Source organism: Fistularia commersonii, chromosome 2, assembly GCF_037954325.1.
Source record: "Fistularia commersonii isolate RoL2024-O1a breed Wild chromosome 2, RoL_Fcom_v1.0, whole genome shotgun sequence".
NCBI lineage: Eukaryota > Metazoa > Chordata > Actinopteri > Syngnathiformes > Fistulariidae > Fistularia > Fistularia commersonii.
Window position 1 is genome coordinate 27,290,789 of NC_141285.1, and position 25,122 is coordinate 27,315,910.

Genomic DNA, 25,122 nt, shown 5'->3' on the forward strand with positions numbered 1-25,122 from the left:
TCCCATAGCAACAGACTAGTATTATAGCGGTTGCCATATCCGACATTGTTTTATTTGTCTATCCAGATGACAGTATTGTTATTTCTTTATTTTTTGTTTCATTTTGTTTGCCCTCAGAAATACACACACACACACACACACACACACACACACACAATGACGTGATGATTGACTTTTTATACGGTTACTTCGATTATTGACGAGCCTCTGACCGATCAGCTCTCTGATTGGCTGAGGAGTCCAGATCAACGGCCGTTTTATTATTTTTCGTGTATTATTTTTGTTTGTTTTTTTCAGCTAAAGGGCTGGAAAACGATAACACTAACATTTAAATGAGACTTTAAGCAAAAGAAGGAAAGAAAAGCTGGTTAAAACCAATCAACGTATTGATTATTTCGATATTTTCCAATCCTCCTCCTTTTCTTGACATGTTTTTTTTCAGTCTTGAAGGGAAAAAGGGGAATTTGGGAGGAAAAAATATAGCCAAAAAAAATCAAAATGGATTATGGTTGAATTTTAAAAATAGAGCAGTTTTCACTAATTATCTTTTTTTTTTTTGCCTTTTTTTTTTTAATTTTTTTTTTATTTTTACGCTTTCCATGTTTGACAGCTTGTTTGTCGCACAAAATCAGGCTCGAATTGAAAACCTTGCAAAGACGCTGAAGCTCTAGAAGATGATTTTATAGTTGTGGATCTTCTCGGGTCGGACCAGAATCCCGGATGACCCGGATTGAACCGAACCTGTCAATCAAGGAAGCCCCGCCCCCTCCTCCAGCGTTAATGAATAAATGAGTTTTTATCAGATCATGTCGTCATGGCAACGGTCTCGAACTCCTCGCCATCGGGACGGAATTTTTTTTTTTTTTTTTTTTTAAGTCGAAACGAAAACAAGAAAAACTTTCGGCAGCAGAGCGAATCTCCAACTCTGGCTGCTACACACACACACACACACACACACACACACACACGGGTGAAATAGAGCCGTGGCTCTTCGATGGACGAATGAATGGAGAGAATGAGAGCATGAACGTGTGGCTGAGAGAGACGGTTTTTAATTGGTGGAGATTTTTTTTTTTGGGATGAAGCGGCGAATCTGATTGGTCCTGATGATTAAACGCTCTGAGACAGAACTGCTGTCGGCTGGCCTCGTTACTCACACACACACACACACACACACACACACACACACACACACGTGGACGTTGATCTGCAGGAGACAATGTGAAGCTCCTCCGGAGGTCTTCGGCGTGAAGGTCCACCTCAGCGTGTGTGACGGAGATGTCGTGTTGTGTGTGTGTGTGTGTGTGTGTCCCTTTTTTTTTTTTTTTTTTTTGGGTTCTTCTCCACGTTGCGTTGGTTGTGGTGGTCCAGGGTGCGCCGACCTGCACCTGCTGGACATGCTGAGCCCCATGGAGAGGAAGCGCCAGGGTTACATCCACGAGCTCATCGTCACCGAGGAGAACTACGTCAACGACCTTCAGCTGGTCACCGAGGTAGGAAGCTTCTCTGGACGATGAGATCAGATGAGATGTTCTCTTGGTTTTAAATGTATCTCCAGTTGAGTGTCCACACACACACTCTTCTCTCTGCGTGATGTTCTCAGATCTTCCACAAGCCCCTGCTGGAGTGTGAGCTGCTGACCGAGAAGGAGGTGGCCATGATCTTCGTCAACTGGAAGGAGCTCATCATGTGCAACATCAAGCTGCTCAAGTGAGGAGGAGGCGCGCGCACACACACACACACACACACACGTTACTGGTGTTGCAGCATGTGAAGTTTCTCCAGGATCTCAAATGACCTGTAAATGCAAACACTGCTGACCTCCTCTTCATTCTCCACCTTCTTCTTCTTCTTCTTCATCTCCCTCTCCTCTTTCTCCTCCTCCATCTCCTTCTCCTCCACCACCTTCTTCCTGTCCTCCTCCTTCTCTACCTTCTCCTCATCCTCTTTCTCCTCCATCCCTTCATCCATCTTATCCTCCTTTCCTTCTTCTCCCTCTTCATCACCTCCTCCACCTCCTTCTCCACCCCTTTCTCCTTGTCCTTTAACATCTCCTTCTCCCTTCATCCTGTTTCTCCTTCTCCATCTTCTCCTTCTCCATCTTCTCCCCCCATCCCTGTCCTCCTGTCCTCCTCCACCTTCTTCTCCTCCTACATCTCCTCATCGTCTGTCTCCTCCATCTCTTCATCCTTCTCCTCCTTCACCTCCTTTTCCTCCATCTCCTCCTTCTCTACCTCTTTCTTCATCTCCCTCTAACATCTCCTTCTCCCTTCATCCTGTTTCTCCTCCTCCATCTTCTCCCCTCACCCTGTCCTCTCCTCCTCCTTCTCTACCTTCTTCTCCTCCTACATCTCCTCGTCTTTCTCCTCCATCCCCTCGTCCTTCTTCTCCTCCTTAACCTCCTTTTCCTCCTACATCTCCTTCTCCATCACCACCTCCTCTTCCTTCTCCTCCTCCTTCTCTACCAACATCTCCTTCCCTCATCCTGTTTCTTCTTCTCCATCACCTCCTCCTCCTCCTACACCTTCTCTTCCTTCTCCTCCTCCTTTTCCACCCCTTTCTCCTCCTCCTCCTTCATCTCCCTCTCCTCTTTCTCCTTCTCCATCACCTTCTCCACCATCTCCCCTCATCCCTGTCCTCCCTCTTCTTCACCTCCTTCTCCTCTTACATCTTCTCTTCCTCCTCCTCCACCTTCTCCATCTCCTCCTCCTCCTCAGAGCTCTGAGGGTGAGGAAGAAGATGTCCGGCGACCGGATGCCGGTGAAGATGATCGGCGACATCCTGACCAACCAGCTGCCTCACATGCAGCCCTACATCCGCTTCTGCTCCTGCCAGCTGAACGGCGCCACGCTGATCCAGCAGAAGACCGACGACAACCCCGAGATCAAGGACTTCCTGAAGGTGGAGATCCGTCCCGCCGTCTCCACGACGACGCCGACGTCTCCTCACGACCATCTCGTCTGTCCGTCCGCAGAGGCTGGCCATGGATCCCAGGTGTAAAGGGATGCCGCTGTCCAGCTTCCTGCTCAAACCCATGCAGAGAGTCACACGCTACCCGCTCATCATCAAGAACGTACGCTCACACACACACACACACACACACACACACACACACACGCACGCACCGTCTCCAAAACTGTGTTTCTTTGCTTTGCAGATTTTAGAAAACACCCCAGAATCTCATCCAGATCATAGTCACCTCAAAGCTGCTCTGGAGAAGGCGGAGGAACTGTGCTCGCAGGTGCGCACACACACACACACACACACACACACACACAGGTGAAACGATTTACCTTGTTGACGTGCATGCCGGTGCGTTCAGGTGAACGAGGGCGTCCGGGAGAAGGAGAACTCGGACCGCCTGGAGTGGATCCAGGCTCACGTCCAGTGCGAAGGCCTGTCGGAGGTATCGATCGGCGACCGATCGGCGCGATCAATACGCGGGGGGGACGAGCTGAGAAGTGACAAAACGTATTTTAAAAAAAAAAACACGGTTCGGATTTAATGCGGGGATTCGCAGATTTAGTACTTGATAGAGTCGCTATGTGATTGCAGTTCAGCAGAATCAGTCGATCGATCGATCGATCAATAACCTGACCCTCCGTGTGCAGCAACTGGTCTTCAACTCGGTCACAAACTGCCTGGGTCCCAGGAAGTTCCTCCACAGCGGCAAACTCTTCAAAGCGAAGAGCAGCAAGGAGCTCTACGGCTTCCTGTTCAACGACTTCCTGCTGCTGACTCAGGTGAGCGACAGCGCCCCCTGCCGGCCGGAGGACCAAACAACACCTCCGCTCCTCTCCTCAGGTGACCAAACCTCTGGGCTCGTCGGGTTCGGACAAAGTGTTCTCCTCCAAAACACACCTGCAGTACCGCATGTACAAGACGGTGAGAGGACGCACACACACACACACACACACACAGTCCAAGAACATGCAGGAGGTTTATTGGAGAACCTACATTGATCAGAAATGAAGTGAATTTTTATGTCTTATATGACGTGGATGAGAGGGTGAATGGTTTTATGATATATATATATACATATATATACATATATACATATATATCATAAAACCATTCACCCTCTCATATATATATATGAGAGGGTGAATGTTTTTACGTCTTATGTCAATATGTAAGATGTTAATGACGAAGTGAATGATGTGTGTGTGTGTGTGTGTGTGTGTGCAGTGCCTGTCATAAGTATTCACCCCCTTGGATGTTTCACCCTTTTAGTGCTTTTTATAATTCAATCATGGTCAATAGAATTTGGCTTTTTTAACGCAAAAATGTATTGGAAATTTAATGTCAAATTGAAGTCAGATTTCTACAAAGTTATTTCAGTGAAATTGAACAATTTTATTTATTTTATTATATTTATCATCCAAGGGGGTGAATACTTATGATAGACACTGTCTATATAAATATATGATGTGAATGAGAAATTGAATGGTTTTATGTGGATATGTAACATGTGAATGTTGTAACGGTATGTGGATAAGAAAGTGAAGGGATTTATGTGTATGTATGTATATACATATATTTATATATATATAAAGATGTGAATGAGAGGGTGAATGGTTTAAATCTTGTGTCTATAAGAGGTGAATTTGGGAGTGACTGATTTATATATATATATATATGATATCAATGAAAGGGTGAATGATTTTATGTGTATATATAAGATGTGACAAAGCTAATCCATTTTATGCATATATGCTATATATATATATATATATATATATATAGGATGTGAATGATGTTGATCATAAGATGTTAATGAGTGATTGATTTTATGTCTACATATAAGATATGAATGTGGTAGAGCTGGTTTTATGTGTCTATGAGCCGCGAATAATATTATGAGTCCCTTTTTAAAGAGTGAAAGATATATTGGTTAAATATCTTTTTATGATGTGAATGACGACAGAGTGAGTGGTTGCGGTTCTCTTAAGACGTGTGAATGATCGTCTCTATGTGGCCCCTGTGATTGGTCCTGGGTAAGCTCCGCCTCTCGGCTCGGATAGGCTCCGCCCCCAAAATGCAGGATAAGCGGTAGATGAACAAACGAGCGGGTGGTTGATCTCTGACTTTTACATGAGGGTTCTGAGGAAACGTTGAGAAGAAAAGTGGAATGAACGCCGTGTGGCGTTGAATCTCTGCGGCTCTGGTCCGGAACCCGGCGTGACCTCTGACCCCCGTGACCTCTGACCCCCGTGACCTCTGACCCCCGCCCTCCGCCGCAGCCCATCTTCCTCAACGAGGTGCTGGTGAAGCTGCCGACGGACCCGTCTGGAGACGAGCCTCTGTTCCACATCTCACACATAGACCGGGTCTACACACTCCGAGCGGAGAGCATCAACGAGAGGTACGGCACACACACATACACACACACACACACACACACACACACTGAAAGGCATGACACTCGTCTATGTGTTCAGGACGGCGTGGGTGCAGAAGATCAAGGCTGCGTCCGAGCTCTTCATCGAGACGGAGAAGAAGAAGAGGGAGAAGGCCTACCTGGGTTAGGGTTTGTTTTTCTTTCCGAAACCCGGAAGTAGACCCGGACCCGGTGTCTGAACCCGGACCTGAACCTGAACCTGGTCTCCTCTCCGCCCCCAGTTCGGTCCCAGAGAGCGACGGGCATCGGACGGCTGATGGTCAACATCGTGGAGGGAATCGAGCTCAAGCCTTGTCGCTCTCACGGTACCGATCGCTGCCGCTTCCACTTCCAGCCGTCTTTGACTTCCTGGAGCCAAAATGATCTGGAACGAGAAGAACGCGGGTCAGGTTTAGGTTTAGGTTTAGGGTTAGTGTGGGCTTTCCACTGGTTACTGTCCCAAATTTGCTACCTTCTCTTGAGTAGTTTTAAAACCATCACAGGTTTTGGGTGAGGCTTCAGCCAGAGCGAGGTTAGGGTTAGAGGTTCGCTGAATGTGGACTCGTCCCAAATTTTTGCTCCTTTCACTTGTAAATTTAGCCTAGTTTTGATGGGTTACAAAAAAATCATGGAGATTAGCTGAGAGTGAGGGTTAACATGAGCTTTGTATTGTTACTAGTCACATATTTGTGCTACTTTCACTTGCAGATTTATTTGGATTTTGGAGTATCTGAAATGCCCAGGGTCAGGACATGGTAAAGGGTTGGGTCAGGGTGGGGTTGGTGTTGCCTTTCTCTTGGTACCAGTTCCATCTCTGTTCTACTTTCACTTGCAGATGTATTCCAGTTTTGAAGTATCTAAAGCAGCCAGGGTAGGGATAGAGGTAGGAGTTGGGTCAGGGAAGGGCTAGGGTAGGGATAGAGTCAAGGAAGGGTGTTGGTTAGCGCCAGGGTAGGGTTAGTGTGGCCTTTCTCTCGGTACCAGTTCCACATTTGTGCTACTTTCACTTGCAGATGTATTCAAGTTTTGAAGTATCTAAAGGCGCCGGCGTAGGGATAGAGGTAGGGTGAGGGTTTGGGTCAGGGTAGGGCTAGGGTAGGTAAAGAGTCAGGGTAGGGTAGGGAGAATGTCAGGATAGGGTTTGGCTTTGGGTAGGGTTGGTGTGGCCTTTCTCTTGGAAGCAGTTCTACCTTTGTGCTACTTTCACTTGCAGATGTATTGTAGTTTTGAAGTATCTAAAGGAGCCAGGGTAGGCTTGGGGTAGGGATAGAGGTAGGAGTTGGGTCAGGGTAGGGCAAGGGTAGGGATAGAGTCAGAGTAGGGTCTGTGTGGCCTTTCTCTTGGTACCAGTTCCACGTTTGTGCTACTTTCACTTGCAGATTTGCCCTAGTTTACCCAAAGGATGACAATGAAATGGATGGGAATTAGGATTTGGGGGAGGGTTGGTGACCTAGACAGTGACCTGTCTGTCAAACTCCAGAGGTTTAGAGACCCCTAGAGACATCTGTGATTGGCTCCAGGAGGTTGGCAATAAAAGAGTTGACTGGCAGCAGAGATGTTTCACGTCAGAACGTTGAACGCGCCTCCACGTCTGGATCACCTCCCTCCACCTCCACGGACTCTCTGCCATCTGTCTGTCCGGTGTTTCCAGGGAAGAGCAACCCGTACTGCGAGGTGACCATGGGCTCCCAGTGCCATATCACCAAAACCCTGCAGGTACGTCCTCCTCCGCCGGACACTCGAGTTCAGGGGTGTCAAACGCACGGCCCGCGGGCCGGTACCGGCCCACCAGGGGATCCAATCCGACCCATGGAATAAATCTACAAAAAAATAATACATAAAAATCACGAACTACTGTTTTAAAATAAAAATGTTGTTCCTATATTGCTTGCTAGGGTTGCACTGTTTAGCCAGTGTTAGCAACACTCAGAATTTGACTCAGAATACAGCTTCCGGGTCTGAAAATAGCATTTTTACTTCTTGTAAGAAAAGGAGCCGCTTTTCCGTCGGACCCGACGCCCTCGTCGGCAAGATGTCGTTGTCAAAAAACAGAAAAGTGGACACGGAGTGCAGGGTTTTCCAAGAAACATGGACCGCTTCTTATTTGTTTGTTGATAAGAAACTTGTATGCTTGGTGTGGATGCAGCGAGAACTGAGAAGACGCAAGCGTTGCTACGTTCCTTCATGTTGTTGGTCATGAATTTTTTGACGGAACAGTTCGTGACAGAGAAAGATGTTTACCATTTCCCTGTTATTTACACGAAAACAAAGGAAACATTTGGACTTAGTGTTACTTCTAGGTAACTACGGTATGATTCTACTTGACATCCGATTAGTCCAGTTGTTGCCCCGGACCAGAACGGGTTTGACACCCCTGCTCTCGTGGCCGTAAACAAAAACGTCCCGACAATCTCGGAAGCCAGAACGTGAGTCGAAACCCACCCGTCCCGTCTCTCAGGACACGCTGAACCCCAAGTGGAACTCCAACTGCCAGTTTTTTATCAAGGACCTGGAGCAGGACGTCCTGTGTGTCACTGTGTTCGAGAGGGACCAGTTCTCCCCTGACGGTCAGTCGCCGTGGATCTCCGACCTCCGACCTCCGACCTCCGACCCCGGGCGGATCCGCCCCTTCTCACTCTCCCGTGTCTTTCCCAGACTTCCTGGGAAGGACGGAGATCCGCCTGGCGGAGATCAAGAAGGACCAGGGCTCCAAGGGGCCCATCACCAAGCGCTTGCTGCTGCACGAGGTTCCCACGGGGGAGATCGTGGTGCGCCTCGACCTCCAGCTCTTCGAGGAGCCCTGAGACCCGGGGCGGGACCAGACCAGGACCGGGAGGCTGGAGAACCGGACCGGACCCTCTAGACGCCGCCGGTCTTTTTCGCGTGAAGTTAAAAAAAAAAAAAAACAAGAATCTAGAATTATTTATTACGAAGCGGCGGATTCGTCCGCCCACACGTATTTATTAGTTTTTAGCAAAACGCCCGGAGATCTGACGGGAAGTCCGTACAAATTTAGAGGAGGTCGAAGAGGACGTGCCGGTTCGCAGACGTTTTTAGGAAAAACTGGAGATTTGCATCTGGACGATTAAATAATAAGGAAAGAAAAAAAAAAAAATCACTTCCTGCCCCTGAAAGACTTTCATTCAAAAAAAAACGCAGCAACTGATGAAAAAAAAAAAAAGCTTCATGAAATTGTGTTTTTTTTTTTTGTTTTTTTTTTTTTATTCTTAACATTTTATTTTTCCTTCAAAAAAATTTGAATCTGTTCCAGCAGATTAACTTAACGCTTTTTTTTTTTTTTCTTTTTGTTTAAAATGCTGCTTTTTTTTCCGTCGCGAGGCCAGTTCGGTCCGGTCCTGGTCCGGTCCTGGTCCTGGTCAAACAGACTCTCTAGTGACAATCCCAGCCCTCATCCTTCAGCCTGACAGACCCCGAACCTGTGTGTGTGTGTGTGTGTGTGTGTGTGTGTGTGTGTGTGTGTGTGTGTGTGTGTGTGTGTGACCCCTGACCTCCTGCCGTCCGCGGGTTGGAACGGCGGCACTGGCAAGACAGATTTATCGGGGTTGGGATTCGTGCATCCAGTCTGGCGACCGATCAGGTGTTTCAATCAATAATAATAATGATAATAATAATAATAATAACGTCTTAAAGTTGTATCGCAGGGAAGTCGAGGAACTTGAACGAAGAACGTTTTTATTTGTGTTTGTTATCATTTAACGTCGGCCTTTTGTGGGTGCATTTCCACACTTTCGCCACAAGGGGGCGCCAGTGGGTTCGCTGATACAGAAACGGACGCTCTTGTGTGCGATCGAAATCCTGCCACGTTGGAAAACACACATCATTCCTACAATCCTCTTTTATTTCACCGTCTTAGCTTTTTTTTGTTTGTTTGGTTTTTTTTTTGAGTAAATGTGTGTGTGTGTGTGTGTGTATATATGTGTGTGTGTGTGTGTGTGTGTGTGTGTGTGTCTCGCATGTCGCTATCATTCATGAACTGACCGGGAGCTGCTCGCGTCCGCAAAATACCTCTGAAGCTAAATCATCTCGATCGTTCTCGGTTCACAGGTCCCCCCGCAGCTATGGGTCAATAGGTCAAAGGTCAAAGGTCAGAGTCTCCCACTAGATTAGCGGCGCTAACGTTAGCTGCCACCACACTGCCGGAGGTTAAAGGCCACAAAGGAAACAGTGGAAGTTTGTTTTTTTTTTAATTCTTGCAGATTGAAATCAAAGCAGCCGGTCTGGACCGGCTTTGCAGGATTTTAAATTTTAACCCCGTTTTGAGAGATTTATCAGGAGGGAAGACGCGTCCCGGGACTGAAGCTGAGCTTAACTAATCGTAACGTAAGCTCTGTCACATATTTTTATATTTTGTACTGTCGGTTGCCCACGGCTGTTCCTTTCTCTGAAGGTTTTATTTTTTATTATTATTATTATTATTATTATTATTGTTGCTATTATGCCAATATCGATATACCGTTTGTTTTTAGCCTCCTGACATATCATAACCATTCACGCAGATCCTGACCTCGGTCACGGAAACTCGCCAGCTTCACCGTCCAATCCGACGTCGGCGAGCCGGCATCCCGCGGGGGCAAAGTTGTGAATGTGAAACGATGATGACGATAACGACACCTTCCCCGTCCCCGATTCTCCCCACACTGTACTAAAACCAAGCTAATCCAGTTTGAGCCGGTCCCGGCGGTTAAACCTCCAGGTTGTGTAAAATACTTCTGCTGTCCGAGAGTTAATATATGAGCGCCGACGGCCCGCTGTGGACCACCGCTGTAGAAGATGATGTACGTTGTTGTCTTTCAGTGTTCGGAATAAACTTCAGTTGGACCAAGAAGCTTCGCCCGCTAATGTTGTTTCTGATTGCTGGACTTTTTTTTTTTTTTTTTTTTTTCCCTTGGTGAGGGGATTTAAATGTTAGGATGTTCCTGATGTAAACAAAATAAGTGAAATCCTCATTCTTCTAAAACTTAATTTTAGAACTTTTTTTTTTTTCAATACAGCCATATGTTCACACATACAGAGTATTTAAACAGCATTAATCTAAAAGTACAAATAATTCTAAATCATTTGTCATAGAGGATGACGAACAACGGCAATATATGCTGAATTAGATATTGTAGGGTTTAATTCTAGTTTAATTCTAGTCCAGAATACGGATTTTTTTTTTTTTGCAATGCAGATCAGAAAGCCATTTTATTTATTTACTTTTCTCCTTTTTTTTTATTTTTTTATTTTAACTGTTAATATACTTACTTATTTTTAAATGTATTCTCCCTTTACCAGGTCATGTCTCCCTATTGCAGCTCTCTGCAGTTTTCCTTGAATTCCTCTGCTTACTCAGATACATTTCACATGAAAAAAAAAGGACGTCTTCTGGATAATTTCGTATATTTCTTTTAATCAAAAGAGAAAAGTTGATAAACCTCAGCTCACTTGGAGCTGGAGGGCGTGTGTCAAGAGTCAAGTTAAAATGCTTAACCAAGAAATCCCCGGAAGTGCTTTCACAGCAAGCGCATTTGGAAGGTGAAGTTTAGACTATTCACCAGAAAAAAATATATAGATATATTTATATGTTTTTTTTTCTACTTTATAATACTCCCTCTGAACGGTGGTCAATAACCTCCTTCGTGTAGTTTTGAAATTCCGTGACGCAATCAGACGTCCGGTGCTTTTATTTTGAAAATCCAAACCGGAAACGGCTTGACTGACGGTGACTTGACACCTGCTCCGGGTAAACATACATGATATAGATGCGGCTGGAAGCTAGCGGAGCGGCGCCGCCGGCGCTATCTAGTTATTTACTGAGTTAGTTCACGATTTTTCTCTCTTTTTCTTGTTTGTTGTCGTGACCGTCTTCACCGGAAGTGTGTTCGAAACGCGGCGGGAGGCTCGGTCAACCCCCGAGCAGTGGTGCGGAACATTCAGTTCCAGGACGTCCCTGAACGCCTCACCAAAAGACAACAATATATATTTGTAACCTGTAATCCATGGCGGCTGTGGTTGTCAGGGGATGGACGGGGTTCTGTGCCAGAGTATGTCTTAGATTTCATATTTTTCAGTGATTTATGGAAATAACACCTACGTGTGTGTGCGGGCTAGATTTATCCTGGGTGCAGTTCCATATATGGCCAGAAGGGGGCGGTATTTCCCAACTTTGACAAGTGGCTGCAGCACAAAGTGCATCTCATAAGTGTGTATGCGTGTGTGTGTCTGTGTGTGTGTGTGCGTGTGCGTGTAGTGTGTTCACAGGCTGATATGGAGGCCCAAACCTTTTCCCTTCAGCTCCAGAACGTCAGACAGAAAGGAACCTCGGAGAACCCACATCAGTAAGACGTCTGCATGTGTGAAGTCGCTGATGGATCTCCTGCTGAGATCATTCTGTCATTCTTTTAATTATTCATTCATTCATTCGTTTGTTCACTCATTCATTCGTTCATTCAGTCATTTGTTCGTTAATTTATTCATTCGTTCGTTAACTCATTCATTCATTCATTCAGTCATTTGTTCATTCATTCGTTCGTTTGTTCACTCATTCATTCATTTGTTCATTCATTAATTGAGTCGTTCATTGAGTCTTCGTTCATTCATACGTTCATTCAGTCATTGTTTGTTCACACATTAATTTGTTCATTCATTGATTCGTTCATTCATTCACTCATTCATTCATTCGTTCACTCATTCATTCATTTGTTCATTCAGTCATTTGTTCGTTCATTCATTCATTCTTTTGTTCACTCATTCATTCATTCGTTCATTCATTCATTGAGTCATTCATTCATTCGTTCGTTCGTTCACTCATTCATTCATTCAGTCATTGTTCATTCACTCATTCATTCATTTGTTCATTCATTCATTGTTTGTTCATTGAGCCCTTCGTTCATTCATACGTTCATTCAGTCATTGTTCGTTCACACATTAATTTGTTCATTCATTGATTCGTTCATTCATTCGTTCACTCATTCATTCATTTGTTCATTCAGTCATTTGTTCGTTCATTCATTCATTCTTTCGTTCACTCATTCATTCATTCGTTCATTCATTCATTGAGTCCTTCGTTCATTCATACGTTCATTCAGTCAATGTTCGTTCTCACATTCATTCGCTTGTTCATTCGCTTGTTCACTCGTTCATTCATTCATTCACTCATTCATTAATTCGTTCATTCATTCGCTCGTTCATTTGTTCATTCATTCATTCACACGTCCATATATGGACATGGCGATCGTTCATTAGGAAAGTTGTTGCCGTTTAACTCCTGTTTTCAGTATGTGATGCGTTTAATGCATTCTGTTTCATATCGTGTATAAATAATAAATGTCGAAGGACCGGTTTATGTTGTTTTATTTTACTTTTTTTCGGTAGAGAAAGTGAAGCCCGAGCCTCCGCCGGACGTCTCCACGCTCCTGGAGAGAATCTTCTCCCACAGCAGGCCGGGCGCGGCGGCGCCTCCTGCCGGAAGAGGTCAGCGACCCGCGGCCATCGGTTGGTTTTTAATCGGGCAGGAGGTAATTAGAGATGTTGGAGTGTCTCTGTGGCCTTCAGCGTTCTCCTCTCTTCTTCATCGTCCAGCTCGACCTGCCAGACCTCCTCCCTCCTCCTTCTCTGCGGCCTCTGTATCTCCTGCCGGTCCAAAGACCAGCGCCGGGTTCTTCTCTCAGCCCGAACCTGGTTCTTCTACGGATCCAAAGACCTCAGTTTCTTCTGAACCGCCTCCGAGCGGCGAGATGCCGTCTCCTCTGGAGGACCTGCCGTCCTTCACTCCATCTGCGGTGGTGGAACCTGCTGTTGGATCATCAGCAGAGGCTTCCGTCCCTCAGGAAGAACCAATAGAAGCGGGTCCCGCTCTCGCTGAAGGTCCAGCAGAGCCTTCGGGTGAAGATCATCCAACGGGAAAGCGTGAGACGAGAGAGGCACCAGGAGAAGCAGCAGTAGAAGCTACAGGAGACCTAGCAGTGGAGGACGGCGTTCCTCATGTAGAAAACCTAGAAGGAAGAACTGCTGCGGTTGAAGGTTCAGCAGAACCTCCAGTAAGCGGGGAAGAAACTAACATCTCCATGAGACATCTCCAATCACCAGCAGGAGCAGGTCCTCCTCCGTCAGAGGCTTCAGGGACAAGAAGGACTTTTCTCACAGAAGAACCTTTCGCAGAACCCCTGACAGATCCTGCTGGAGAACTTCCAGTAGAAGGCAGCTTTCTTCACAGTGTAGAACATGAAACAAGAGCTCCTCCTGCTAAAGGTCCAGTTGAGCTTCCATCAGAGCTTCCATGGGAAGCATCCGGAGACACCGGCGTATCTCCTGATGGATCCGTGGAACCTTCAGCAGAAGCATCAGCAGCCGGCGGGTTCTCGTCCGCCACCTCCGACCCAGCTGAGGATGGATCTGCAGAACTAGAACCTCCGTGGTTGCATGTGGGTAGCGAGGAGGAGTCTGGAGAACTCATCCTGGAGGCTCTGGAGCTCCTCGAGCTCCTCAAAACAAAGTCCTCCCTCGATGGACGGGTGGAGGAACGCCTGAAGGTACGGTTCCTCCGGTCAGAGGCAAGAACCGGTTCGGAAGCATCTGCAGAACCAGACCGTGGAGCATCACGTACCTTTCTTTGGGAGCAGAAATATCTGTCTGAAGACCTCCGGGAGCTGGAAGGTCAAACCGCCACATTGGTCCAAGAGCTTCTCTGTTCTGCTCCCGTGGTTCCCGTCAAGAACCCCCGTCTTGAAACGGCAGACGGGCTGAAGAGCGACGTCCAGGAAGCCATGTCACTGGAATCTGTCACACTGGCGGGCGTGGAGGCGGAGATCGGGAACTTTGAAAGCAAAGCCCTTCAAGAAACATGGGATGCCCTTGAGAAGGAAGCTGGTGGACAAGTGAGAGTGGAGAAAATAGAGGTTCGGATGGCTCAAGAAGGACCTGTAGACTTTGAGGAACAAGCAGTAGCTGAGGTTCTGACCCTGGAGAACCTCATTGAGACCACAGACTCACTAGAAGCGGAAACATCTAGCCTTCTGGGGTCCATGATTGTTTGTGAAGGAGGCCTGAACCGTCGAGCCGACACTTTGAACCCCATCGAAGGTGAAAGTGCCGCTCAGGGACCAGAAGGAGATCTGGCAGAAGGTCCCGCTGAGGCACTGACCTTGGAGTCAGTGACTCTGGCCGAAGTAACCAACGATTTGGGGAACCTCGAGTCCGAGTCCCTGCATGAAACCAGGGACTACCTGGAGCAGGAGGCCGTGCTTGAGAGTGCCCTTGTGAAGGAAGCTGGTGGACAAGTGCAAGAGGAGGTTCAGATGGATCGAGAAAAGGTAGCTGGCTTTGGGGAACCAAGAGAAGCTGAGGTTCTGACCCTGGAACACCTCACTGAGACTACAGATGCCTTAGAAGCAGAAACATCTGTCCTGCTGGGGTCCATGATTGGTTGTGAAGGAGGCCTGAAGTTTCAGGAATACACCTCAAGCCCCATCGAAAGTGAACACGAAGGAGATCTGGCAGAAGGTCCAGTGGAGGCCATGACCTTGGAGTCGGTGACTCTGGCCAATGTCACCAACGATTTGGGGAACCTCGAGTCCGAGTCCCTGCATGAAACCAGGGACTACCTGGAGCAGGAGGCTGTGCTTGAGAGTGCCCTTGTGAAGGAAGCTGGTGGACAAGTACAAGAGGAGGTTCAGATGGATCCAGAAGAAGTAGCAGACTTTGGGGAACCAAGAGAAGCTGAGGTTCTGACCCTCCAGAGCCTCACTGACACTACAGATGCCTTAGAAGCAGAAACATCTGCCCTTCTGGGGTCCATGATTGGTTGTGAAGGAGGCCTGAAGTTTCAGGCTGACACTTCAAACCCCATCCAAGGATGTGGACAAGATCTGGAAGAAGGTCCTGTGGAGGCCATGACCTTGGAGTCGGTGACTCTGGCCGAAGTCACCACCGATTTGGGGACCCTCGAGTCCGAGTCCCTGCATGAAACCAGGGACTACCTGGAGCAGGAGGCCGTGCTCCTCGCCGGGGAGGAGACACCAGTGGTCGGAGAAGAAGCCCAGAGGGAGGTGAAGCCCGAAGCTGGAGCTTTGGACCTCTTGATCGAAGCCCAAGATCTGGAATCTCTTCAGACAGAAACCGTGATGGAGGAGCTGCTGTTTCCTGCTGCAGAGCCACCAGACGACCAGGCTGAAGAAGAGAACGTCCTGGACGGTGAGTGAAACCTCCTGTAGACCCTGCGTTGATCGTCATCAGAAGGGAAGATCAACCTTGCGGTCATGTGACTCCCAACCACCCTGGTCCAAACCTTCTAGCAAAGACCTGCAGTGAGCGCCTTCTAAAAGCTGGCCAGATGTCCTCAGACCAGAGAGCTTTTCTGTTTTGGTTTTTCAGTGGAAGCATTCTCATGTTTTCCTCTTCTTCAGGTCTGGATCCGGTCCAGAAGCTCTTCCTGGACAAGATCAGGGAATACAGACACGAGTAAGGAACCGATCCACTGAAGATCTCCTCCTCTGAGATACAGGAAAAAAAAAAATTCTGGATTGAAGGACATGACCTCACCTCCATCTCCTCCTCTGGATCTCCTAGTCTGAGCGGAGGAGCGTCCGAGGACCCGGCCTTCCGGAGGCTTCTGTCCGAGGAGACGCTGAAGCTCCAGAGACTTTACGGAGGAGGAGATCTGAGCAGCTTCCCCAGGTTCACCTTCAGAGGTGAGCACATCCCAAATACATCAAAATGCATTAAAATGTCAATAATCAGCTGATATTATATTTAATATTAATCTTAATACAATTTCACAATAAATGGAATATTAAGTTTTAAATTACCTGAATAGGAAAAAAAAGATTTTCATAAAATCACCCATGAGGTTTGACTGCTTTGCACCAAAAAATGAAAAAGTAAAGTTGGTAACTTTTCGCACTCGGAGCTGGAATTAAGTCTTGAATAATTTAAAGAATCGGGAGGAAGAAACTCTAACAAACCAAAGTGTTTCACTCAGTAGAAGAAACTAATGAAAACTCCCGCTTCATTTTTATTCCTCCCTCACAAAAAGTCTCGGCGCCGTTACGCCTCCGGCGGCTCATCACGCATCACAGGTTCCGTCGCCAAACTTCCAAGGAACCGGGCCGCCGTTTCCATGGTAACAGGATGAATCTGATGAAGGCGCTTCTGGTCCGCGGTTGTGTCATTTTCCTAACGGGCGGCTGTGACCGATGTGTGTTTTTTTTTTTTTTTTGTCCAGAAGATTGAAACGTGTGAAATGGAAGTTGAACTCACTCTCTTTGCAGAACCCGACGCGGAGCAGGACGACTGGTGACGCCCTGGAGAACCGACCTTCTCGTTTGACAGTGAAGACAAATGTTGTGCCAGTAGAGTGTTTGAACTATGCAATACCCTATTTTATTTTATTAAAAACATCTTGGGACTCAAATAAGACCCGTGTCAACTGGGTTTCATCTTTTTTTTTTTTTTTTTGTCGTCTGGTGATGTGTTTGTAGAGGTACTCGTTTACTCTTTATTATTCTTTTTTTCCCTCATTTTAATGTCATTTTAGGTGACTCCTTGTCCTGTTTTCATTTTTTTTTCAGTCAACTTTTTATCATCTTTTGCTCTTTTATTATTTATTGAACTCTGTTTTTTGTCTTGTGTCTATTATTAATCATTTTTAAAAATTCTTTTGCAGCCCTCTCTGCAGAAATCCTAAAGCAACAAAATGATCATCACTTAACACCGGATATTGAAATGGTTAGCAAAAAACTACAATCATGGCGGGGAGGCGGGTTCAAACGGTCGCACATTTACCAAGTGCCATCATTACTTATATAATCCTCAAAATGAAATAAAAAAGAATCACTATTAAACAGGAAATTTGATTATCCGAAACTATCGGTATTGTTTTTTTCAATGTTTTTTTTTTAAAAGATCGTGTCATTAACCCCCCCCCCCCCTCATCAAAGTGGTACAGTCCTTTTGCTATGGGGGATAGCCAAGTTGCTAGCCGAAGGGAGTAAAAGTGCTGTAAATTCTAACGATAATGTTCACGAAAACGGGGATAAGCTGATGTAAAATTCTAACACGGAGGAAGAGGTGGGGCCGGGTCTTCAGCCGTGAGTCTTTACCGACAAAGGTATTTATTTACAGATCTTTCCTCTGGAGTCAAGTTCATTCTCATTCACGCTAGCTGTTAGCTACCTAGCATATGTTACTGTAGCTTAACGATTACAGTTAGTTCACCCATAGTCCCGTTCGCGATGACTTATTACACAATTTATTGTAACAGGTGAATATATTTTAATTCGGCAAAGCCTGTCAGAACTCAGGGGAAATGTAACCACCAGTGTGCTAGCCGAGTAGTATCCATGCTAGTTAGCTATTTCGCTAGCTCTGTTTGCGCCGAAGCGGCTTCCCTTTCCGGGTCAAAGGTCAGCAGGTGAGCGGGGTTTGTTGTTAATAAAGTTGCAGGAAAAAGTCCATGGAAACAAAGTGCTCTGGTGTTTAGGCGCATTAGATTCAGAATAGTTTGTTATACAGCCTTATTATAGTGTTGTAAGAGACATTCATTTTAAGCCCACTGCTCATCTAGTTCCAATAAAGAAAACAAAGTGGTTTGGAGCACAATTTGTTCAGTATGCTAATATGAGGCAGTCTGTCAACTTTGTAGCTTTGTTTGTAGCGTTAAAAAGCATATGCAGATAAATCAGCAGAGTCTGGTCAGCAGATGAAGACAACCTCTCAAAGTCTACGCTTTATTTTTCTTGTCAAAATCTATATTTAAGGAGCCACTGAATGCTAAGGGACTTTTCAACACCATGGTTGATTACCCCATTTACTGCTTTCCAAATAAATTTCACAGCTAAAGACGAAGCGCGGTTGATTTCTTGAAGTGCAACGCTTAAGTTTTTTGTATTGGCGGAACACTTATTTGTCCGGACAGAAATCCAATCTTGAGTCGCTACCTGGAGGAGCTCAATCGACGTTCCGACTAAATATTGACACCAAGCGGTGCGAAGTAGAAGCGCGGTGTTCAGGTTGCTCATCGTCGTGTTCAAATTCTGAATTTGGACGTTTTGTTACTTGTTTACAGCAAAACATGACCTTTGAAAACGTGTCTTCTTGTCGGAAGATCATGTCGCAAGCACGCCAACAGGGGGCTACAAGTATTTTTTTGTTCTGGGTGGCAAGATATCCTTCTACAGGGTCCAAAAATCAACAGAACCATTTTAATATTGTGATTTAAAGTTCATTATTATTGGATTAAGCGACCTGTAATGCCCACATCTCCACGTAGGGGGCGGCAAAAAAAGACAAAGATGGAGGATGCACAGTAATATTTTATTTCTTCTGAAGGCAGTTTATGACAACAATATGTACAGTACTGGGCTGATCTGGACCTTTTTTTCTTTCCCCCTAAGTCTTCAGAAATGTCTCAAAACGAAGAAGAAAAAAAAGCGATTCAAGTTTCATTTAAACTTCAGTTTGGATGAAATTAGGAAATGGTAGAACTTCACAAAAGTGCGGAGCAATTTATTTTGGTTTTAGACTGAACAGACATCTTCTTACAACAGAATCCTGTTCATTTCCCTCCTTTTGTCTCTCAAACGGCCGTCAACTTTATTCAAGGGTTTGCGTACAAATCTCTTAGCGCTTAAAATAGAATTTTGTGAGAAGCCCAAATCGGTGTTCCGGCCAACGGCGGAAAGTCAAAAATTGCAGCACGAGTGTCTTTATCAAGATTCTGATGGTCGGCGTTGACGTTCCGCCCCTCGCCTCCTCTGGGACGTGGAGCCAACAGGCGGGATGCGATGTCATGATATAATCAGGCTTTATTAGCAGAGTCTCTGAGAGTCGAATCATTCAAACATGGGGTTTCCACGCATCCGCTCAGTCCGTCTTTCCCCGGAAAAGTCCGTCCTTCAGTCCTCCAGTGCTAGTGTGTTCAGCTCCTCGTCCAGCTCCTCCAGGTCTTCACCCGTGAACAAGTTCTCATCCACCGGCACCTCCTCCTCCTCCTCCTCGTCCTCGTCCTCCCCTCCGCCGTCTTCCCCTCCTCCCTCGGCGCCCGACGGACCGTTGGCCTCGTCGCCGCCGCACGCTCCGTTCAGCTGATCGCCTGCGGGCCGCGCGGGAAATTCGACATTGAATATCCGACGTTCGTTCCCGGCTCGGGAACGGGGATCGGAGAGTGTTTTTCTCTTACCGCTCTCCCCGTCCGCGAGCCTGGTCTTGTTCCTGGAGGTGAAACGGTCCACGGCCGCCACGGTGATGCCAGTGTCGTCCACTTCTTGCGGCACGAAGCGGGATACGTCTATGTCCTGGACCGTCGTGTCGATCTGAAACACGAGAACTAGTCAAGTACACCCGACACCGTTGCACCCCCGCCCCGAATCTGGCTCTGTCGGGCTGATACGTCGAGGTATTCCGGCCGATCCCGTCGATACCCCGACTGAAACGTGGACTACCTCGATCTCGTACTCCTCGTTCTCGTTGTCGCTGTATCGCGTGTCGTCGGCCTCGTCGTCGTCGTCGTCCACCAGCTCCGGGCGGAACTCGAACACCTCGCGGCCACTGACCTGCAGGGACGGGAGGTTGACCGGATCAGCGAGCGGCGCAAAGACAGAAAACACCGGCCCCGTCTCAGATGAGGATCCAGACTGACCACTAGCGACTTTCCAGCCTTGAAGTCGGCCTTCTTCTTCTCCATCTCCTCCTTGGCTTTATCCACCTGAAAGCACCGGCGGCAGACGCCTCATTGTCAAGATCATTTCACGGCGCCTCGGATTCACCGGCGACCGCCGGGCGACCTTCTCTGACCTTCTCCTGCCGTTTCCTTTTCTTCCAGGCCAGGAACGTCTCCAGGGTGATCCGGGTCACGTTTGGACCGAGAGCCGCCCGCTGAGCGAGAAGAAGAAGGAGAGGACGCCGTGCAGTGAACATCTAGGTACGCTTGACGGCACCAGACCGCGTTTGTTTTTAGATTTGTTGGATTAAATAATGAATTCTGACGAACGGCTACTGCCGCGTATTCTATGTGTTTGCTTCCGACCGCGCGGCCGTCCTCACCTCGCTCTCTATCAGCTCCTCCAGCGAGATCTCCTCCTCCTCCTTCTCCTCCTTCTTCTTGTCTTTCTTCAGCACGAAGCCGGGCGGCAGTGCGTGTCGGTACATGCAGGTGTCGCCCCCCGCCGGGCAAACCCAGAACCAGCCGTATTTGTTGTTCTCTATGGCCTCCAGGAAGTACTTGCACACCTGCAGGGGGGAAACGCAACCTCAATGCGGAGGAAAGATGGGAAACGTGCATGTATCGGGGGGGGATAACGTGATTATTCTGGAAGAAAATCAAATTTTTATGGATCCTCCTTCCACCACCCGCATCAAGGCCGACTCACGATCTGTGTTTTGGCCTTCTTCTTCTCGGCCTCGCCGTGTTTTTTGTTGACCACCTCCTCCAGCTTCTTCTCATCCCAGTTCTCCATGGTGTCTAAACACAGCAGCAAAATGAAAAAGGGATAATCCCCGCTAAATGTTGCTGTTGGTCCCCCCGATTGTTCCGAGCAGGCATTTCAGAAAACTTAACTGGTGCAAAAACCGTGAAAATACACTGGCCGTTATGTTATTAACTGGCGATAAGTTTGCATTTCATTGTTTGACTAGATTAAACCGATAAACCGCACGAAACAATTATGAATGGGTGACACAAATAACCCACTTCTTTCACTCCTGCCTCTGAAAATAAGTCCGTCATTCAAAATGTTTGGAAAAGAATCAGTGCAAGCAGGATCAGTGAAAAGGAAATAGTTTTTTTTTTTTTTTTTTAAACAAAACAACAAAAATGATTTGAGTCCTGCTGTCAAGGTAGCTGCAGAGGTGGGTGGCTCGGAGGATTCGCTTGAAAAACGTTCGTAGCCGAGTTCAACCCACCTTTCTCCAGGTCTTCGTCTCGTTCGTCCACGTAGACGCTCCTCTTCTCGCACTTCCTCTCCATGGACAGGTCGTGGCTGAACTTACACTTGTCCCCTTTGGTGCACTGACCCTGCTTGTAGAAGGCGCACAGCACCGACTTGGGGTCCACGCCTGCGGGTCAAAGACGGGTCAGCCTCTCTGAGAGAAAAAAACAAAAACACTCCACGCCGGCGAGCTTTAACCTTTGCTGACTTTCTGGGCGGCGACGACGGGCTTGAAAAGCTCATTCAGCTCATCCAACTCCTTCTTCTTATCCGTCTTCTTACCGGTCTTTTCTGCCTCGGCCTGTGCAATCTATAAACACAAACACCGACTTAGACGCTAATTTCGGACACAGAATAGCGGCGGATGGCGGCGGCGCTGACCTGTCTGGCGCTCTGCTGTCCATATTTGACTTGCTGAGTGACGTTCTTGATGAACTTCTGTTGTTTCGCCCCCTTTTTGTTCTTCAAGCCAAACGTCTTGTCCTGGAACACAACCGTCCCCCTCGCACCCGTCAGCCGTCTTGGTCTTTGACCGTCGCAGCAGGTTTATTTTTTTATGCGTTTTTTAAAAAACGCCCGCTGGATTTTATGCGACAAATTCAGCGGCTTGCGGAAAAATGAACACCTCCATCGGGTTTATGGGCTGAAAGTTGTTTTCATCTTCCATTATGTTTCCAATTCATGTCGGCCCAAAGTATTTCACTTAGTGATCTAGTTTGTTATGAATTCACAGGGTGCGACATCCTGCCAAATCCTCTGCAATGCTCAGAGAAAACTGACCCTCGATGTGGGTTGGGGTTTAAAACCAAACGCAGCTTCATGGAAATAGACAACTTTCCTTCAAAGTATCAATAAGGTAAAGAGTAAACATGACAAAGCATGACGTTATTCCAAAGTTTGGCAGATGTTATAGGACAACCTAAAACAACTAGCCTCTTCATTCCTGTGTTACTACATTGGATTTGATTCCCTGGAGTTAAATGTTTGGTCTTCTGACTCCACAACCTTGGTCAAATAATCAAAGATTCCACGTCAACAAGGGTTCAATCCTGCTAAAACGCCAGTTGAACCAGCAGATAGAAAGATTAAAAAGAATAAGCATGGTTGTAAGATCAGTGCTGATGGAGCTGAATGTGTACGTCAGCTGATGGGATCGTTTTAAGAGCAGGGGAAAGTTTAACGAACATCACATTTGTTTTGATGTTGGGTTACTTAATGTTAGTGTTAAGAGTTTAACATTGCAAAAACACAGAAATCTGTGCAGCCTCCGGTGTGTGCGGCCTCTGGGACAGGCCCGTCAGCACTCAATACACGTTGTATACTAACACAACCACAGCACGCAAGTAGGACACTGTGAAAAGTCACATAGGAGCCCTTCACCTCGTTGACTTCTATTTGAAAATGCAGATTTAATACGACGAGTAAGACCCAAGGCGGTCTTTCACGGAACCGGCGCGGCCCTGCTAGCAGCTGGACTGCGGAAGCTAACTGTCCCGTACGAGATGTTGTGAGTGGGCCTGATGGTTAGCAAGCAGGCTAACGTTTGACTGGTGGCAACATAAATGTTTCCTTTTGGAGGATAGTATTCAAAACATGTCTAGATAATTCAGGAAGCAGTGACAGCTTTTCTCTACAAGTGTTACCTCCAGTATCATTGCTAGCATAGGACTGGGTCAACTCGCGGCGTGTCTCGGTAGGTGTCGATATGCTAACTCGTGTTCATTTTTTTTTTTACCTCAATAATCTTTTCCTTTTTCTTCTCTTGGGTTTTTTTACTCCCCCCGGTCGGAGCGGGTTTCTTCGGGGGCATGGTGGCTCAGGTTACGCTTGACAGAAAGACGCACAAAAGTGTGAAATACTTAGTTTAATGCAGGGGTTTTTTTCTCTTTTAGCCGTGAGCTCAGCTCCACAGAACCCAGCTGCTAGCAACACGGCACAGTCAGCATCGGCGGCAGCGCAGGGACGCATCTGATTGGTTGTCGGTTTCTGACGTAATTTCGCGGTGCATTATGGGTAGTGTAGTCTTGCCCCAGAAAGCCGATTCCCATGATTGAACGCATGTAAACTGACTAGTCAAAAAAATCGTCGGAATCCTTAAATAGATACCAAAATAAATTTCTTGAATTGACTGATTAGAGCTCAGTCATGCATTTATCTATTTATTGTATGAAATAAAAAATAAAATCCTTTTTGTCAAAATAAAAAGAAACTTGTATATGCGTGTGTATATAATGTATATGTAGCAAGGAAAATACTTGATATTTAATCATTTATTTGGACTTGTAAAAGCACCCACTTGTCGAGGTGCAATGTCCAACTATAATGACATCAGGCACGCTTTCCCTTTGTTACATCACAGCTTGTCATTTCACAGCATGACCCAGCATGAATGACTAGCAGTATTTTTTTTTAGTACATTCATGTCTAAATTTATCTTCCATACATGAATGTGTCGATATTATCGTTTATACACTGCTGCCTGGATACAACATTTACTTTCTGCACATAAACATTAGTTCCTTCATTTGTTATCAGAATCATTTATTGATCGCCCAGGGAGAAATTGCTTTTCATTGAAAGCAGCTCCTGCCACTGAGTCAAGTGGGGAAGAATCAAAATCGAACTCTATATAAAAACAAAGAAAAGAATTTCGAATAATAACAATAAAAAAAGTAAAGAGCAAAGGAAATCAATAAAGTTAAAGGGATGTAAAAATATATCAAAATAAAAATATATGAAAACAAATGTCATGTATATAGCACATTTTTATTTTTATTTTTTTACTTTTTCTACAATTTCCTAATATTATTTATTATTGTTATGTTTTACTTGAAACTCTGGCACAACAATTTCCTTCGGGATAAATAAAGTTGTTCTTATTCTAATTCTTATTCTTATATAGCCTGTATGTGAATGAAGGCACATCATTTCTACCTATCTAGACAAACTTTTGTTTTTATTTCTGTCTCTAATCCAGGGGTGAGTCTCCATGTTCTCCTGGTTCAGGTCTGGGTTCTTAAGAATAAGAATAAGAATAAGAATAAGAATAAGAATAAGAATAAGAATAAGAATGAGAACAAGAACAAGAACAACTTTATTTATCCTGAAGGAAATTGTTGTGCCAGAGTTACAAGAAAAACATTACAATAATAAATATTGTAGAAAATTGTATAAACAGTCAAAAAAAATAAAAAAAATTAAATAAACTATAAAGTGTCTGAAGACTATAAAGTGTCTTAAGGTCTTAAGTACCAAGATAAAGATAAGGAGAGCACAAGAGTATGAAAAAATAATTGCACATGGAGCTGTTATGAAATGAAATATTGCACAGTTAGGAATATATGTACAGATAATTATTACAAATTACAGTAAGTGGGTGAGATTTTATTTTATTTTTTTTTTAAGGTTTAAGATTTTGAGATTCCCTGCAGCACTGACCATATAAAAGCTACTAGCTCGAAAAAATGTCGCATTTAATGGAGATTGACAGACACCCCGATGGAGAAGCAGAATAACATCTCTCATCCTTTTTCGCAGCTGTTTGCACCGACTTGCAGTTCCAGGTTTGACCAGTAGGTGTCAGTGTTTCACCAGAGTTCTGCGGTCTCTCTCCGCCAAGGGGCAGTTCAGTGTCAGGATGGCAACAAGGGTAAGTAACGCCTTGAAAAGCAAGTGGCAGCGATCAAGCACTCGGATATACATGAAAAAAATAATAATCGGGGTCAAACGGAGGAGAGTAAACCGCTCGAGTGAAAACGAGTGGACCGGCGTCTTCGGTCACCGGTTCAAGTCGAGCGGGGAAACCGGACGGCCAGATTA

At 46.0% G+C, this 25,122-nt stretch overlaps 3 protein-coding genes across 8 annotated transcripts in view; 2 read left to right on the forward strand and 1 right to left on the reverse strand.

The window, feature by feature from the left end:
• itsn1 (intersectin 1 (SH3 domain protein)) overlaps positions 1–10,226 on the forward strand; it is a 43,710-nt gene extending 33,484 nt beyond the window's left edge. For all 5 annotated transcript variants that reach the window (XM_086175373.1, XM_086175388.1, XM_086175398.1 and 2 more), the window contains 14 exons: positions 1,372–1,493; positions 1,604–1,710; positions 2,718–2,901; positions 2,975–3,073; positions 3,158–3,241; positions 3,323–3,406; positions 3,612–3,743; positions 3,805–3,885; positions 5,244–5,365; positions 5,442–5,524; positions 5,623–5,706; positions 7,032–7,096; positions 7,839–7,947; positions 8,036–10,226. In XM_086175373.1, coding sequence (XP_086031499.1) covers positions 1,372–1,493; positions 1,604–1,710; positions 2,718–2,901; positions 2,975–3,073; positions 3,158–3,241; positions 3,323–3,406; positions 3,612–3,743; positions 3,805–3,885; positions 5,244–5,365; positions 5,442–5,524; positions 5,623–5,706; positions 7,032–7,096; positions 7,839–7,947; positions 8,036–8,184 — 1,505 coding nt within the window. In that variant the 3' untranslated portion in view covers positions 8,185–10,226. The remainder of the gene's footprint in view (positions 1–1,371; positions 1,494–1,603; positions 1,711–2,717; positions 2,902–2,974; positions 3,074–3,157; positions 3,242–3,322; positions 3,407–3,611; positions 3,744–3,804; positions 3,886–5,243; positions 5,366–5,441; positions 5,525–5,622; positions 5,707–7,031; positions 7,097–7,838; positions 7,948–8,035) is intronic.
• An 886-nt stretch (positions 10,227–11,112) lies between these two features.
• LOC147236889 (uncharacterized) lies at positions 11,113–16,790 on the forward strand. Of its 2 annotated transcripts, none has more exons than XM_086175345.1 (7): positions 11,113–11,424; positions 11,631–11,718; positions 12,755–12,874; positions 12,962–15,571; positions 15,784–15,838; positions 15,947–16,068; positions 16,648–16,790. In XM_086175345.1, exons 1-7 carry the CDS (start codon positions 11,380–11,382, stop codon positions 16,674–16,676), a joined length of 3,069 nt encoding a protein of 1,022 aa, XP_086031471.1. In that variant the 5' UTR covers positions 11,113–11,379; the 3' UTR covers positions 16,677–16,790. The 2 variants fall into 2 exon arrangements, with proteins under 2 accessions (XP_086031471.1, XP_086031476.1); XM_086175350.1 differs by having other exon boundaries at positions 12,755–12,853.
• Positions 16,791–18,672: 1,882 nt separating this feature from the next.
• On the reverse strand, positions 18,673–23,250 carry zc3h15 (zinc finger CCCH-type containing 15). The gene is made up of 11 exons (XM_086175420.1): positions 23,039–23,250; positions 21,685–21,786; positions 21,502–21,613; positions 21,278–21,430; positions 20,746–20,837; positions 20,420–20,605; positions 20,171–20,251; positions 20,016–20,081; positions 19,819–19,929; positions 19,557–19,689; positions 18,673–19,469 (listed from the first exon to the last, which is right to left on the reverse strand). Exons 1-11 carry the CDS (start codon positions 23,111–23,113, stop codon positions 19,273–19,275), a joined length of 1,308 nt encoding a protein of 435 aa, XP_086031546.1. The 5' UTR covers positions 23,114–23,250; the 3' UTR covers positions 18,673–19,272.
• Positions 23,251–25,122: the final 1,872 nt, after the last annotated feature.